Consider the following 13,203-nt stretch of genomic DNA (forward strand, 5'->3'; position numbering starts at 1 on the left):
TACATGTTACATTTGAAATGGAAAATAGTGTTTAAAACTTTATGATGCATGATAGAATTATAAGTATTGTTTCTCCTAAATATTTGTAAGATTAATCAGAGCTCACTCTTATTAATTGCAATTTTTTTTTAACTATTGATTATATTTGAAGTATTTTTACAACATTGTTGATGGTCTGTGAAATTTGATGAATTAATTCTAATAAATTCAAAAAAGATAAATGAAACTATAATATTATGTTTATTAACTGGATATGTATTGTATATTATGGCTTAAAAAAATGTATTCAGAATTTATACACTTCTGAGGTAACAGTTTTCATTTAACAAGATATAAGTTACAATAGTTTGAAATCTTATGATACAAAACTATTTTGATCTTCTACAAAAGCTTCGTTTAAGGCATCATCTGATAACATTGGATCAAAAAAGCTTATATCGTTGTAGTCTTCCACATACTGAAAATTATAAAATAAATTACATAGTAACTATGAATAGAACAAGAACTAAATTACTAAAACCATTCAGAATGAAAGGAATGAAATCCAACTTGCATAGATTTAGATTTTTAATTCCATAATATTATGTTACGCCATAACTAAAATGTTATTGAATATGAATCATAGCAGTTTTATATATTTTTGCAATTGAAAAAAAATTATTAGTTGTACTATACTAAATTGTTGGTTTATAAAAACTTAAATCTATATTAAAATGTTGTAACTACCTATGCATAAATTATTTACGTGTGCAGAAGGTAATGGGAAACCATTACACAGTATGACTTCCTTAGTAGACCACAGTCTAAACAATAGTACATTGACTGTTGTCAAAATATAAACCTAATGAGTTCCATATACAAAATGGATACCTATGTATTTCAATATTTGTAATTAAAATAACTTTGTAATCAAATATCAACCAAAAACATTTAATTGGCACTAAGACTTTTTTTATTTAATGTCATTGGCACTATTGAAATTTTAAATACATATCCTATACAGTAAGATGTACATAATATGTTATTATTTGTATTATAGGCACAAGATTTATTTTTAGATTTCAGTAGTTCATAATTATATTGAATGTTTGAGTTTGTAACAATATTTACAAATTAGGATTATACAAGTGATATAACCTTACACCTATTATGAAAATTATGTTATTAGGTTGAGCTTACCCGAATATCGTCAATTGAACTATCGTTGTTGAATATTGGACTCGGAAATGATTCTGTACATTCAGAAGAAGAAGTAATATTAATCCCTTTGCTGTCTGGAACCTCATAATCAAGATTACATTTGATATTCTAAAAAATGTGAGTTTTATTTTTATTAACACTTAATTTAAAATTGGAAGGACTTATACATTTTAAACAATAACAACACATACAACATTATCAATTAAAATGTTTTTAAATAATTTTTATACATCTACTGTTATATAATAATCATTACCATTTGTTCCATATACATACTTATAACAATTTTTAATTTAGAGTATACTTACAGGACTATGGATACCAGAAATGCTTATATCATTATTTATGAAGGAGTGCTATAATAAAAAAAACAAAATAATAAAGGTGTACTAGATGTATTAATATTTATAAATATGGTCTATACTTCCGGGGTCTCCATATTTAATTCATAAAGTTGCTCATCTTGATATATCGGAGAGATCTACAACAGTAAAAAAAGAAATATGTACTTATTGAATTCATCGATGTTAATATTTATATAGGTATACTCTAGTTGTCTCCAAATCATTTCCAAGCATCACTTCATCATTGTTTAAGGAATGCTAGAATACCAAAAAAATATATAAAAAACTGATGAATTGATATTTATATATAATATTACATACTTCTGTATTATCTAAACTATGCTTATCCTCCAATTCTTCACAATGTATTGAAGAGAGCTACAATAGTTATAAAAAAATGTAATTACTATAATTATTTATTTTATTGTAATATTTAAATTTATAAATTTATACTTCCGTGATCTCCAAATTGTTTTCAACTTTCAGTTCACTCTATATTAATTTTAAAAAAAATACAATTTTGGTACTCGGTTAATTGATATTTATATATAATATTACTACTACATACTTCTGTGTCATCCAAACTGTTTTCGTCATTGTCTACAGAAAAGAGCTACAACAGTTATAAAAAACTTAATACATACTTATTTATTTTATTGTGATATTTAAATTTATAATAGTATACTTCTAAGATCTCCGAATAAATTTTTTCCTTCAATTCATGCTATAATAACCAAAAATAAATACAATTTATGTACTCAGTTAGTTGACATTTATAATTTATATATGAAATTACTATTACATACTTCTGTATCATCCAACCCGTATTCATTATGGTGTATAGAAGAAAGCTATAATAGTTTTAAAAATATTGAATTAATACACTTATTTGTTTAATTGCAATATTTAAATTCATATATGTATACTTTTGTCATCTCCAAATTGTTTCCAGTCTCCAGTTCATGCTATAATAATCAGAAATAATACATTTTACAAACTCAGTTAATTGATATTTATATATGAAATTACTATTACATACTTCTGTATCATCTAAACTGCATTCATTGTGGTGTATAGAAGAAAGCTATAATAGTTTTAAAAAAATAGAATTAATACACTTATTTGTTTAATTGCAATATTAAAATTTATATATGCATACTTTTGTGATCTCCAAATTGTTTTCAGTCTCCAGTTCATGCTATAATAATCAAAAATTAATACAATTTACGTACTCAGTTAATTCATATTTATACATAATATTACTATTACATACTTCTGTATCATCCAAACTGTATTCATTATGGTATATGGAAGAAAGCTGCAATAGTTAAGTATGAAAAATATTAATTTATATAATTATTTATTTTATTGCAATATTTAAATTTATATAAATATACTTCCGTGATCTCCAAATTGTATTCCAGTTTGTCATTATTTACTGAGTGCTATAAAAAAAAAATGTATATATTAAAATATGTAGTAATTAGATAAGGATGTATACTTCTTTATTATCAACATTGTCCAAATCCTTCATTTTTTCAAAATTTAAGGAGCCCTAAAAAAAACCAAAGTGGGAATAATATTACTGTTTTATAAATTGTTTATTGAATTTGTTAAGTATTTCAGTGTGTTTCGGAGTATCAAATGCATTCAATAGTTTATTTCATACTTTTAAAATACTCTGAAGCATTAAAGAAATTAAACATTGTACATTTTAAACATATTCTTACTGTCTTTCTTATGAATAAAAGCATAAGACGTAATATTTTTATTGTACCTGTTCATAATCTTCAATCGTTTCTGTAATTGAATATTTTTCAGAGTTAACCTTTTGTATGCATTTTGTTCTTTTATATTTTCTGTCTGTGAAGTATGTTCTAGAATTCATTCCTGTCTATAAAAATATACTTGTTTAACTCGCATCTTGTTTAAATATAAATTATCAACTAAAAATAACACTTGATTATAATGAAGACATTATAATACATAATAGGTACATGGAAACTTGCACACACTTTGTTTTTTTTGTCCCTAATGCATAGATCAAGCGGTTGACATATTTCTGTATGAGTTTCTGAAGACTGGCTATTTGCAACGTCTGACTCCGCGTGGCTGATTTCTTTATTACAAGACTCCCACGAAATTATCGATGAATGTGAATCACATTTTAGTTTACAGGTGTCTGACACATCTTGAGATGTAGTGTAGTTGTTACTTTCCTGCATTTCATCTTCAGTCGAGCTGTAGCCACTACAAGCCGTAATGTTATTTATATCCATCATTTTCTATGAACAAATCAAATAATATAATATTATATATTTATCATGAGTTTAAAATTAATATCCATACTTCAATGCTGAATAATGTATAACAAAACTTAAACAGTTTGAAATGAGTAAATAAAGAATTAAATAAAAATATGCCCAATAACTGTTAAAGATTTTAATCCATTATAGGTAAGTAGGTGCCTATATGTGTATATTAGTTAGGTACCCAAATGAACTCGCAATCCTAACTCGGATTTAATAGTTAAGTATGTACTACCTCGGAGATAAATATGTATTATTACATATTAATTAATACGATAAAAAAATTAAAAATAACCTTTTTAATAATAAAATAGGTACTTACTTTTTCGTTTTCTAAATTCAAGCTTTCTGAGGAAGATTCGTTATATACATTTTCACTGTTTGTATAAATATTGTTTTCTTTTGCAGAATTTTTATCAATTACCGAAGATTTTCTATATCTACGTTTTATGAAAAAGTAAGTGACTTTCAACACTGAAAAATATATAGAAGGTAATAATTAATTAATATGGAAAATTTTCCAATTATTTTATTAATTCATTTTTCGACTATTTGATAAAAGTTGGATACTTATCCTATAGGTATAATGTATTTGAAGCAATTGCTTCATGTCTGAAATGGGTTGGGGGGTTGGGTCTTGGGTGGACTGGTCCGGGTGGGTGTATAATCGTAAGACTTCAACACAAATGCCATGACAAAGATAATGATTAATAATTATTAATGACCCCTGTTGCTTATTTTGGTTCAATAAAGGGATGGCGGTAAATTATTTAGAATTGGTATACAATATGCTTCAAAGCCTCGACGATTACTATAGTTGATATATGGTATGTTAATAAAAATAAACTATTAATTAATTAATAAACAACATTCAGCACATAATTGAACTGTACTATGCTGCTCGCAAATAAATATATTATACCTACGTCATATTCAAAAACAAAAAACTAGTTTTGCAGGATAATAGGTGTCGAATTGAAGTTAAAATTGAGCAAGTCACTGACCACTGTAATGGATGTGTTAAGTTTGAACTCAATGGCAGATCATTATTTAGTAATATTTATGAAGAAAAACGATTCCGAACGGAGACGGTGTGTCAGCCAGGGGCGTATTTACGAATATCAAGTCACGGTAAGCACTTGCCGGCGGCGGCATTATTTAAACGGCGGCAAATCGTGTATTTTTCTATTTAATAAACCTTCAATTCTAATATCGTATTGCGGTTGTTCAGTCGATAGTTTTTTTTATTAAATAAGTTTTCATAGTATTGTTAATTATCAATAATTATTACGTCGGTGGACGACCGACGGTTGATTCTGATAATTATAAATATCGTCGAGCGTAGGTTCGCGGTGGTTTAACCAGCAACACTAACGTATAATATGCTGGTATTTAATATTATATTTACACTATTTACCATAATTTGTAGGCCATACGCAATGAGATTATTATTGGAAAAATGTACTATTTTATAAATTGTGTATATTCGGTAATTGATTATATCAAAACCTGGCTAGGCGCCTGCTGCCTAGGTTTATCAAACTGTACAACTGAACATTTCTTTTCATGTCGAAAACGAATTTATCGGTACATGAGAATGACGAGATCTACTTTAAGTAAAGGAAAATTGAGTAACCAGTTCATATCATGCATGGAAAAAGATTTAATTAGAGGACATATTTTGTTATTTCCGTCTTACAAGTACTATACGTTATACGAGTAAATTTACGCTCAGTAGATCACGTTTAACTTGGTTAGTTTACAAATTAAAGTGAATCGATGATCTGTTATGAAACTTGTTACCAAGATCATTATCTGTATTGGTAAGCTAGTTTTTTACATGAAGATCCAGTTTTAAAGTGAGTATGAGCATTATTTACTCTGTATTCATCACGCACAACTTGCTAAAAATTAAAGTATCGTGAAAACCCCATTTACAAATACAGATAATGTTCTTTCCACCAAGTCTTATAACAGGTCTATTTATTTAATTTTTAAACTATCAAAGCTAAACGTGATCTGCTGAGGGTAAATTTGCCATGTACGCACTACGCACGTCTTGTAAGACGGAGACCACTAATGTGTGTGTATGTCTCTTGGATTTAGATGATGTAATACATTAATTTGTTAAGAATAAAGTAGAAAAAAATAATTTTAAGTTTTTGAATATTTCAAGAGTTAACAAACATTTAATTATTCATTTTTAACAGATTAACACTTTCCATACTATCTAATGCATGTGATACTTTTAAATATAGGTACTTTTAGCAATTTAGTTTTGAATGTATTGAATTATTCGGATTAATAACCTATTGTGTAGGTGAACACTTTCAAGTTTATTTATACAGCCATAAACAGATAGGTAAGTCATAAATTCATATTTATTTATTATGGCAAAATAGTAGTTCATAATTACAGGGACGTACCCGAGGGTGAGGTCCTGGAGTCAAGATTTTCATTCGTTGAATCAAAATGGTTATTATCTTTAATGACATTATTGAATTATTATTGAATATATCATAACATTTGATTTTATACGTTTTACATGTTAAAACAATTTAGACCCTCTCTTTAAAAAGTTCCCGGTAAGGCATTACATAATTAAAAAAAAGTGATTGGGTACTTTTAAGTTCAACAATTAAAAATTAAGGTATATAATGATTTACTGTAAATTGTATACATACATTTTGCTTTCAAAAGAATTTAGGAAAATCATTCATATAAATTCCCACTTGCCCGGTATTTTGCTTACATTTTATAATTTTTGACTTTTAAAGTGTGTCTACAGTAAATGCTCCTGTTATCACTTGTGAGAAAATATTTTAAAGGATATTTTATGATACATTTAAATTGTTATTATAATAGTAATTTTCTTCCACAATACAGTAGGTTAATTAATATCAGATAATATCAGATCATATCTTATAATATATTAAAATGTTTAGTTAAAATAGGTGTGACGTAGTCTATTGTGAATAGGTTCGTCGTTCGTGGTATAAATATCTCAATAGGCATTATTCTCAATGGTTTAATTTTTAAATAAAAATGTAATGTATACTTCCGATAATAAAAAAATATTTTATCTTAACGATATTTAATATTGTGCTCGAAAATTAAATAATAGCATACAATATTAATATAATATAAATAATAATAAAGTATATACCGACAATCCTACAACAAGAATTAACATTTAGGTAGAATTATTCGCGAAACGACCGGGTAATAATAAACTGTGTTAGCTTTCGATAAAACATAATATTATAATATATTAAATTATATTATAATGTACGTAAAAAAACTAAAAAAAAAAAAATAATTAGGTCTGTATAAAAATGTATGCTTACTCCACAAAGCTAGAAGCCCAGACGCTATTTGATACAAATAACCGTACCAGATCATCCTAACAACTTCAACTTTCCAGTTCACTTCCGTGCCGAATTTCACGAAGAGTCAAAATGAATGTTTTAACACGAACACTTAATCGTCAACGGTAACGATGGCGAAAGAATATCGGGCCACGGACCTGCACAAATATGCATTGATGCATTGGTGAGTGCCGAGTGGTGACAGATTTGTATGATCCGCAAGGAGTTTCGAACCACCGATGACCGCAAAGGACGTTGTAGACACGTCTAGACCACAATCATCCGGACATCGTACGGAATACCATTCACGAAATGAAGCACTGATGGCGACCAATATTGGCGATTATACTATACGCACGATCATAATAATATTGTAGTACGATGAATGAGAAAAGTGTGATCAACACTGAACGCGTTTCGTCCTAGTTCGCGCATGTGCGTCGCCTTGTGTTTTTGTGCCGGTGTGCATCGAGTAAGATTAATAATAATATTAATGTATGCGACGTGTGACGACGTCGCCTTGTGTTGTTTGTTGTTGGTTGCCTATATAAATTATGCATTGCCCCTTAAAAAAATACGAGCAGTCTTATCGTCGAGCATACTTTTTACTCCTCATGCTATGGGCACGATAACGGTCTTGTTTACAAGTCGACCACACAGACTTCTAAAGAAGTGTAGACTTCCGTGATAGAAGTCTGTGGTCGACCGGGGGCACGATTTGGCATGCAGATAAATCGACGTCGTGCTCATCATACAGGCTTTGTTTTGACTGGATCACAGCTGGCGGTGTATTCAAAATATTTATTTATTCGACACTTTCTGTATTTTGGCTGTACATCGTATGTTATCAAGGCCGTATCTGGGGGGGAGATCAACCCCCCCCCCCCCGAAATTAATTTCCAGTTACGGCCTTGTATGTTATACCCACCTACCACGCTTTTAAATAAAATTAATAGTTTCTTTAATTTGTATACTATAATTGAATAATCGTTTTGAATATTATCATCAGCATAGACATGTTTTTGAGCTGGATACGATTTTTTCTAACCGATTTTACGTAATTGCAAATCTACGATAAAAACATATTTTTCCACTGCACTGCACCCAACACATATCTATTATTAATCAATTTTTCTTGCAGAGGAAAAATATCTAGTAGCATGCTACATTTTGTACTAAAGCGTGTGGAATAAACTGAATAATATTGCGTATTTTTATTTATCACTAGCTAACCCCGTACACTCTGCCATTCTTAAAAATACCAACTCTTCCACGATTCAAATTTTGTTCAATGTGTTATTTAATATTTAGTGTAATGGCGTTAAAAACTTTTAAGAATATAGACAAAAAGAAAAGATTTAATTTAAAATCGATGGATATAATACAATTGCACCTAATATATCAATTTTAGCATTACACTCGGACCTACATTCCAACTGAAAAAATGTTATATCCATTATTTTGAATCAGAATTCAAAACTTAAGACTAGAGATGTAATTTTTAAGTTTAATCAGCCATGTACTAATATCTGCTACTTATCCTATGGAAAATATGACTATTTTAAAACCAAAGTGTCCTACATTGATGATTTAGGAGTATGGAGACAAATTAACTGCTCGGTTAAACATTTTACTAATTAATAGTTTCTAGTGTCTAGTAATCTTTTTCTATATTTTTGCCAAGAACTTAACATTAGAAGAGAATATGATTTCATGTTACCCTAACAGAAAAGTTACTACGTAGTAGTAACAATTTAAAACGACAATATAATCTAAGATCAAAAAAAAAGTAGTCGATAAAATGAAAAATACTGTTAGTTCCTACCAAAAAAAAAAAAAAAAATAACGAATATTTGATACAATGCATAGCGCACATTCCAACAGCGTAACAAAGTTATTGGACACTAGCAACTTAAGCTACTTTATATTTCTACATACAGGCACGTATAGTTATTACGTTGTGCTGATTATACTTACTTCATACTAGTATAAGGTCATATTTTTAGTAGGTACCTAGTATTTTATTACGCCTCATAATGTATGATATGTTTTTAGAAATTATTTGTTAATTATTAAAGTAGTACTATAATTTATAGTTATTAGCAATGTTTTATGAACAATTTTTTGAATTTTTTTTAGATAGAAATCCAAGCAAGATAGTATTGTCCATTGGTCCTTTTTTTAAATGAAATAACAATGAAAAATAACCTCAAACAATGCATACAATTTCAACTGTCGTACGTTGCAGACAGTCGGGTCAATATAATTTTATAATACAAATAATACAATGTACCCATGTGATATTGGGTACCCGCCGTTTTTCCCGAATCGAAATTCCCGAATGAACTTTTTCCCGAATGTCGTTTTATCCGAAAATCCGAAAACCCGAAACCTTTTTTCCCGAACGACTTTTTCCCGACGGTTATTGTTCCCGAAATAAAAATTTTTAAAAATTTAAAAATGTTGTTATAACTGTGAGCTGTAATGACTAGGTATGTATTTTCTATACATTATAACTAAAATACAGCTGTTGCTATACATTCTAATCTTTTCTAATCTTTTCTAATCTTTTTTTTCTCCGTGCGATAAACGGGCACATGTAGAATCGCATGTTTGCAATTATTGCACTTTACCGTCGCTGATTTATATTTTACACCGATATTATTATTATTATTATCGTTTGTAGATTAGTAGAACTATTCAATCTATGGTATACAAGTAAAACGTAATCGTTGTAATCGTAAAGCCGCGTTATTCGAGTGCTATCGACCGTCGTTATACTTTCCAGTGCATTTTATTGTAAATAATATAAGATTATATACTTTTATTTTAATATAATATTTAATTTTCATTTTAATTTTATTTTAATCTATCACCATGGCTGAAATTAAAATTTTGGGTGAAACAAAATTAATTTGTGGAGGTTTTATTTATGTGCGTTCTAAATTACCAGTCAACGGTAAAACATACTGGGAATGTCAAAAGTTACGTAAAAAAGAGTGCAAAGCAAGAGTTATTACTGCGTTCAATATTTTTGAAAATAAAAATTATTTTGTACGAGAATCAACGTTGGACGATCACGACCATGTTCCCAACCAAGAAGAGTGTGAAGCAGAGATCATCAAATATTCTTTGAAGCGGAAAGCTGAGGACCAACCACAACTACCACCTGCTCAAATATTACGTACAGAGATGGCTGGCTTATCTGACGGGGTTCTCAGTCAACTACCTAACCGTGATAATTTAAAAAAATCAATGCGTAAAGTCCGGAGGTATTTATTTTTTTCAGATTTCCACGAATCCAATTTAATTTTTATGTATTTTACACATACCTAAGGAAAAATTTGCCGCCCAATCCAAAAACACTTAATGACTTTGGTACACTTCCCGATCGGTATCAAAAGACGCTTACGGGTGAACATTTTTTAATTTATGATTCACTTGATGATGATTCCGTCAATGAAGGTAGAGTCGTTGTGTTCTCGACTCGGAGAAATTTAGAATTATTGGCCCGGAGTGATTGCTGGTTTTTAGACGGGACTTTTAAGGTTTGATGGATTTTATTATATTTATTACTTTATTACCTAGGTATATGTCTATGATGTGTTAATCAGTGGTGTATTGGTACGGGTACGCCGGTATACGTCGTATACGTCGCGAGCGTCGCGGCGAACAACGGTGTCCGGGTGTCATGACGCGGCGTTTAACAAAAATGTCTCTTAAGATTTTTAATATTTGAAAAATTAAACGTTTTATTGAAATTCTGATACTTGCTATTCTTCATTTCTTAATATCTCTTAATTATCTCTTATTAATATCTCTTATTTATTTATCTATTGAAGTAGGCATTGAATGTAATTATATAACAATATGATTTTGTTTCATAATTCTTAGGTGTGTCCCACTATTTTCACACAAGTTTTCACGATTCTGGGAACATGCAAACAACACGATGCTCATGACACAGTTGCTATTCCATTTGTATATGCACTGTTGTCGTCAAAAGAAACGGTTCAGTATGCCACTGTGCTAAGAGCAGTACAATCTTCATTTAACGAACACAGGATTGTTTGTGAACCGGCTAAGATCATGACTGACTTTGAAAAATCTATAATCAACGCTTGTAAAAAAGTTTATCCAAATTGTCCTCTCAGTTGTTGCTTTTTTCATTTCGGTCAATCAATGTATCGACAAATTCAATCTGTTGGTCTTCAAGCCACATACAATGACCCTGATGATCGTTCATTAAAAATGTACAGTCATATGATGCTAGCGTTGGCATTCGTACCTTTGGCTGAAGTACCTCGCATTTTCTCGCTTTTGAAAAATGACGCGCCTGAAGATTTATTACCAATTTTGGAATATTTTGAAAAAAATTATGTTGTAGGAGTAATAGCTAGAGGGCGAAGACGAGGAATTCTTCCACGTTATCCGCCAGAAATTTGGAATCAGCACCAAGCCGCTCTAACTGGTTCACACAAAACCAACAATGTAAGTGAGGGGTGGCACAATCGCTTCCAGCTTGTTATTGGAAAACATCATCCAGATCTTTACTCCGCTCTCGGTGAGATCCAAAAAGAACAAGCTGATGCTGAGATAATGATCGCGGAGCTGAGTTTAGGACGAAAAGTTAGAGCACTACCAAAAAGAAAATGGCGGGATTTTCAAAAGCGAATAATGTCCATTACTGCTGAATTTAATACATACCAGCCGTTACAATTTCTGAGGGCAATCGCACATAATATTGTTTTGTAATTTTGTTTTTAACGATAACAGCATTTATTATGTTATTATACTTTTTAGTTTTTTTTAAATAAATTTTATTTTTATATGCATTATAATTTGTCGATTTTAAAATATTTAATGATAACGCCACAGCATTTATTATGTTATTATACTTTTTTCGGGTAAAAGGTGTTCGGTAAAAAAGGTTTCGGGTTTTCGGATTTTCGGATAAAATACCATTCGGGAAAAAGTCCATTCGGGAATTTTGATTCGGGAAAAATACCGGTAACCGTGATATTGTGATAGTATACCTAATAGTATATGTAGGAATAATATAATTTAGACTTTACCAACTAGGCATGTAATTTAGAATAGGTCAGACCAGCAAAACAATATGTGCTGAGACGAAACTAAAATTGTTTAAGATGTGTACATAGCCACACAGGTACTCGTAATTATATGATGCCACCACACATCTCACACATCTCGTTGTTGTGAAACTAGGCAAGAGCGTATAGGAAGTAGTTGCGACGGTGGAGGGAGAACCAGAGCGAGTTATGACTGTTAGCATTGGCTCAATGAATTATTGTTTTTGATTTTAGAGCCATCAATAGTGTTTCCGACCACAAAAACTGTGCTAAGTTTGCAGTAGTTTGACATTCGACGTTTAAAGCCTCAAATCGTACTGAAAATGCAATTCGATTTAATTGTGACGTCTCTTCCAGAAGACTAAATTGTGCTTGGGTACACAATAATTTAATGTTATGCGAGTCGACGGCGTCTGAAAGGAACGGACATTAAACTACAAACGCATGCCATATCTCTGCCCAGTGTCGGCCAAATTCAGTTTTCAATGTGAGGTCATTTGGTTATCAACTTGAGTCTTCACGTGTGAGAAGGCAAGACTAAAAGACGTTATGGATTTTACAACACTTGTTACTCTATAGTCATCAGTCCTGAGATGGGCAACTGGCAGCCCGCTTACCTTTTTCATCTGGGCCGCCTTACATTTTCAAATTACTTCATATAATTTTAGCGCTTATCTGCATTTTATTTTATTACATTTTTCGATAAAATGTGGATATAAATTCTTATCCAGTTTTAGACTGAAACTAAATTATTAAATGTCTAAATATATATTTATAATGGCGTAGCTAACATACTATTTATATAATTGTATCGGTTTAATCATATCCTTATTCGGCAGTGTCACACCACTGCGCCGTTAGTACTATTATTTTCGTGTTTTGTAGTAAT

At 30.2% G+C, this 13,203-nt stretch overlaps 2 protein-coding genes across 3 annotated transcripts; one reads left to right on the forward strand and one right to left on the reverse strand.

The window, feature by feature from the left end:
- Positions 1 to 221: 221 nt before the first annotated feature.
- On the reverse strand, positions 222 to 7,658 carry LOC111034846. Of its 2 annotated transcripts, XM_022316241.1 has the most exons (20): positions 7,201 to 7,621; positions 4,176 to 4,327; positions 3,560 to 3,829; positions 3,322 to 3,438; positions 3,046 to 3,099; positions 2,942 to 2,989; positions 2,818 to 2,862; positions 2,704 to 2,742; positions 2,584 to 2,628; positions 2,471 to 2,509; positions 2,351 to 2,395; positions 2,230 to 2,268; positions 2,113 to 2,157; positions 1,998 to 2,036; positions 1,866 to 1,922; positions 1,749 to 1,802; positions 1,625 to 1,681; positions 1,509 to 1,556; positions 1,180 to 1,308; positions 222 to 457 (listed from the first exon to the last, which is right to left on the reverse strand). In XM_022316241.1, the coding sequence occupies exons 1-20, from the start codon at positions 7,253 to 7,255 to the stop codon at positions 356 to 358; spliced, it is 1,479 nt and encodes a 492-aa protein (XP_022171933.1). In that variant the 5' UTR covers positions 7,256 to 7,621; the 3' UTR covers positions 222 to 355. The 2 variants fall into 2 exon arrangements, with proteins under 2 accessions (XP_022171933.1, XP_022171935.1); XM_022316243.1 differs by lacking the exons at positions 2,351 to 2,395; positions 2,471 to 2,509; positions 2,584 to 2,628; positions 2,704 to 2,742 and having other exon boundaries at positions 7,201 to 7,658.
- Positions 7,659 to 9,537: 1,879 nt separating this feature from the next.
- On the forward strand, positions 9,538 to 12,021 carry LOC111034874. Its single transcript, XM_022316280.1, has 3 exons — positions 9,538 to 10,493; positions 10,559 to 10,769; positions 11,116 to 12,021. The coding sequence occupies exons 1-3, from the start codon at positions 10,099 to 10,101 to the stop codon at positions 11,974 to 11,976; spliced, it is 1,467 nt and encodes a 488-aa protein (XP_022171972.1). The 5' UTR covers positions 9,538 to 10,098; the 3' UTR covers positions 11,977 to 12,021.
- Positions 12,022 to 13,203: the final 1,182 nt, after the last annotated feature.

This window comes from Myzus persicae, unplaced genomic scaffold (genome assembly GCF_001856785.1).
Source record: "Myzus persicae strain clone G006 unplaced genomic scaffold, MPER_G0061.0, whole genome shotgun sequence".
Lineage (NCBI taxonomy): Eukaryota > Metazoa > Arthropoda > Insecta > Hemiptera > Aphididae > Myzus > Myzus persicae.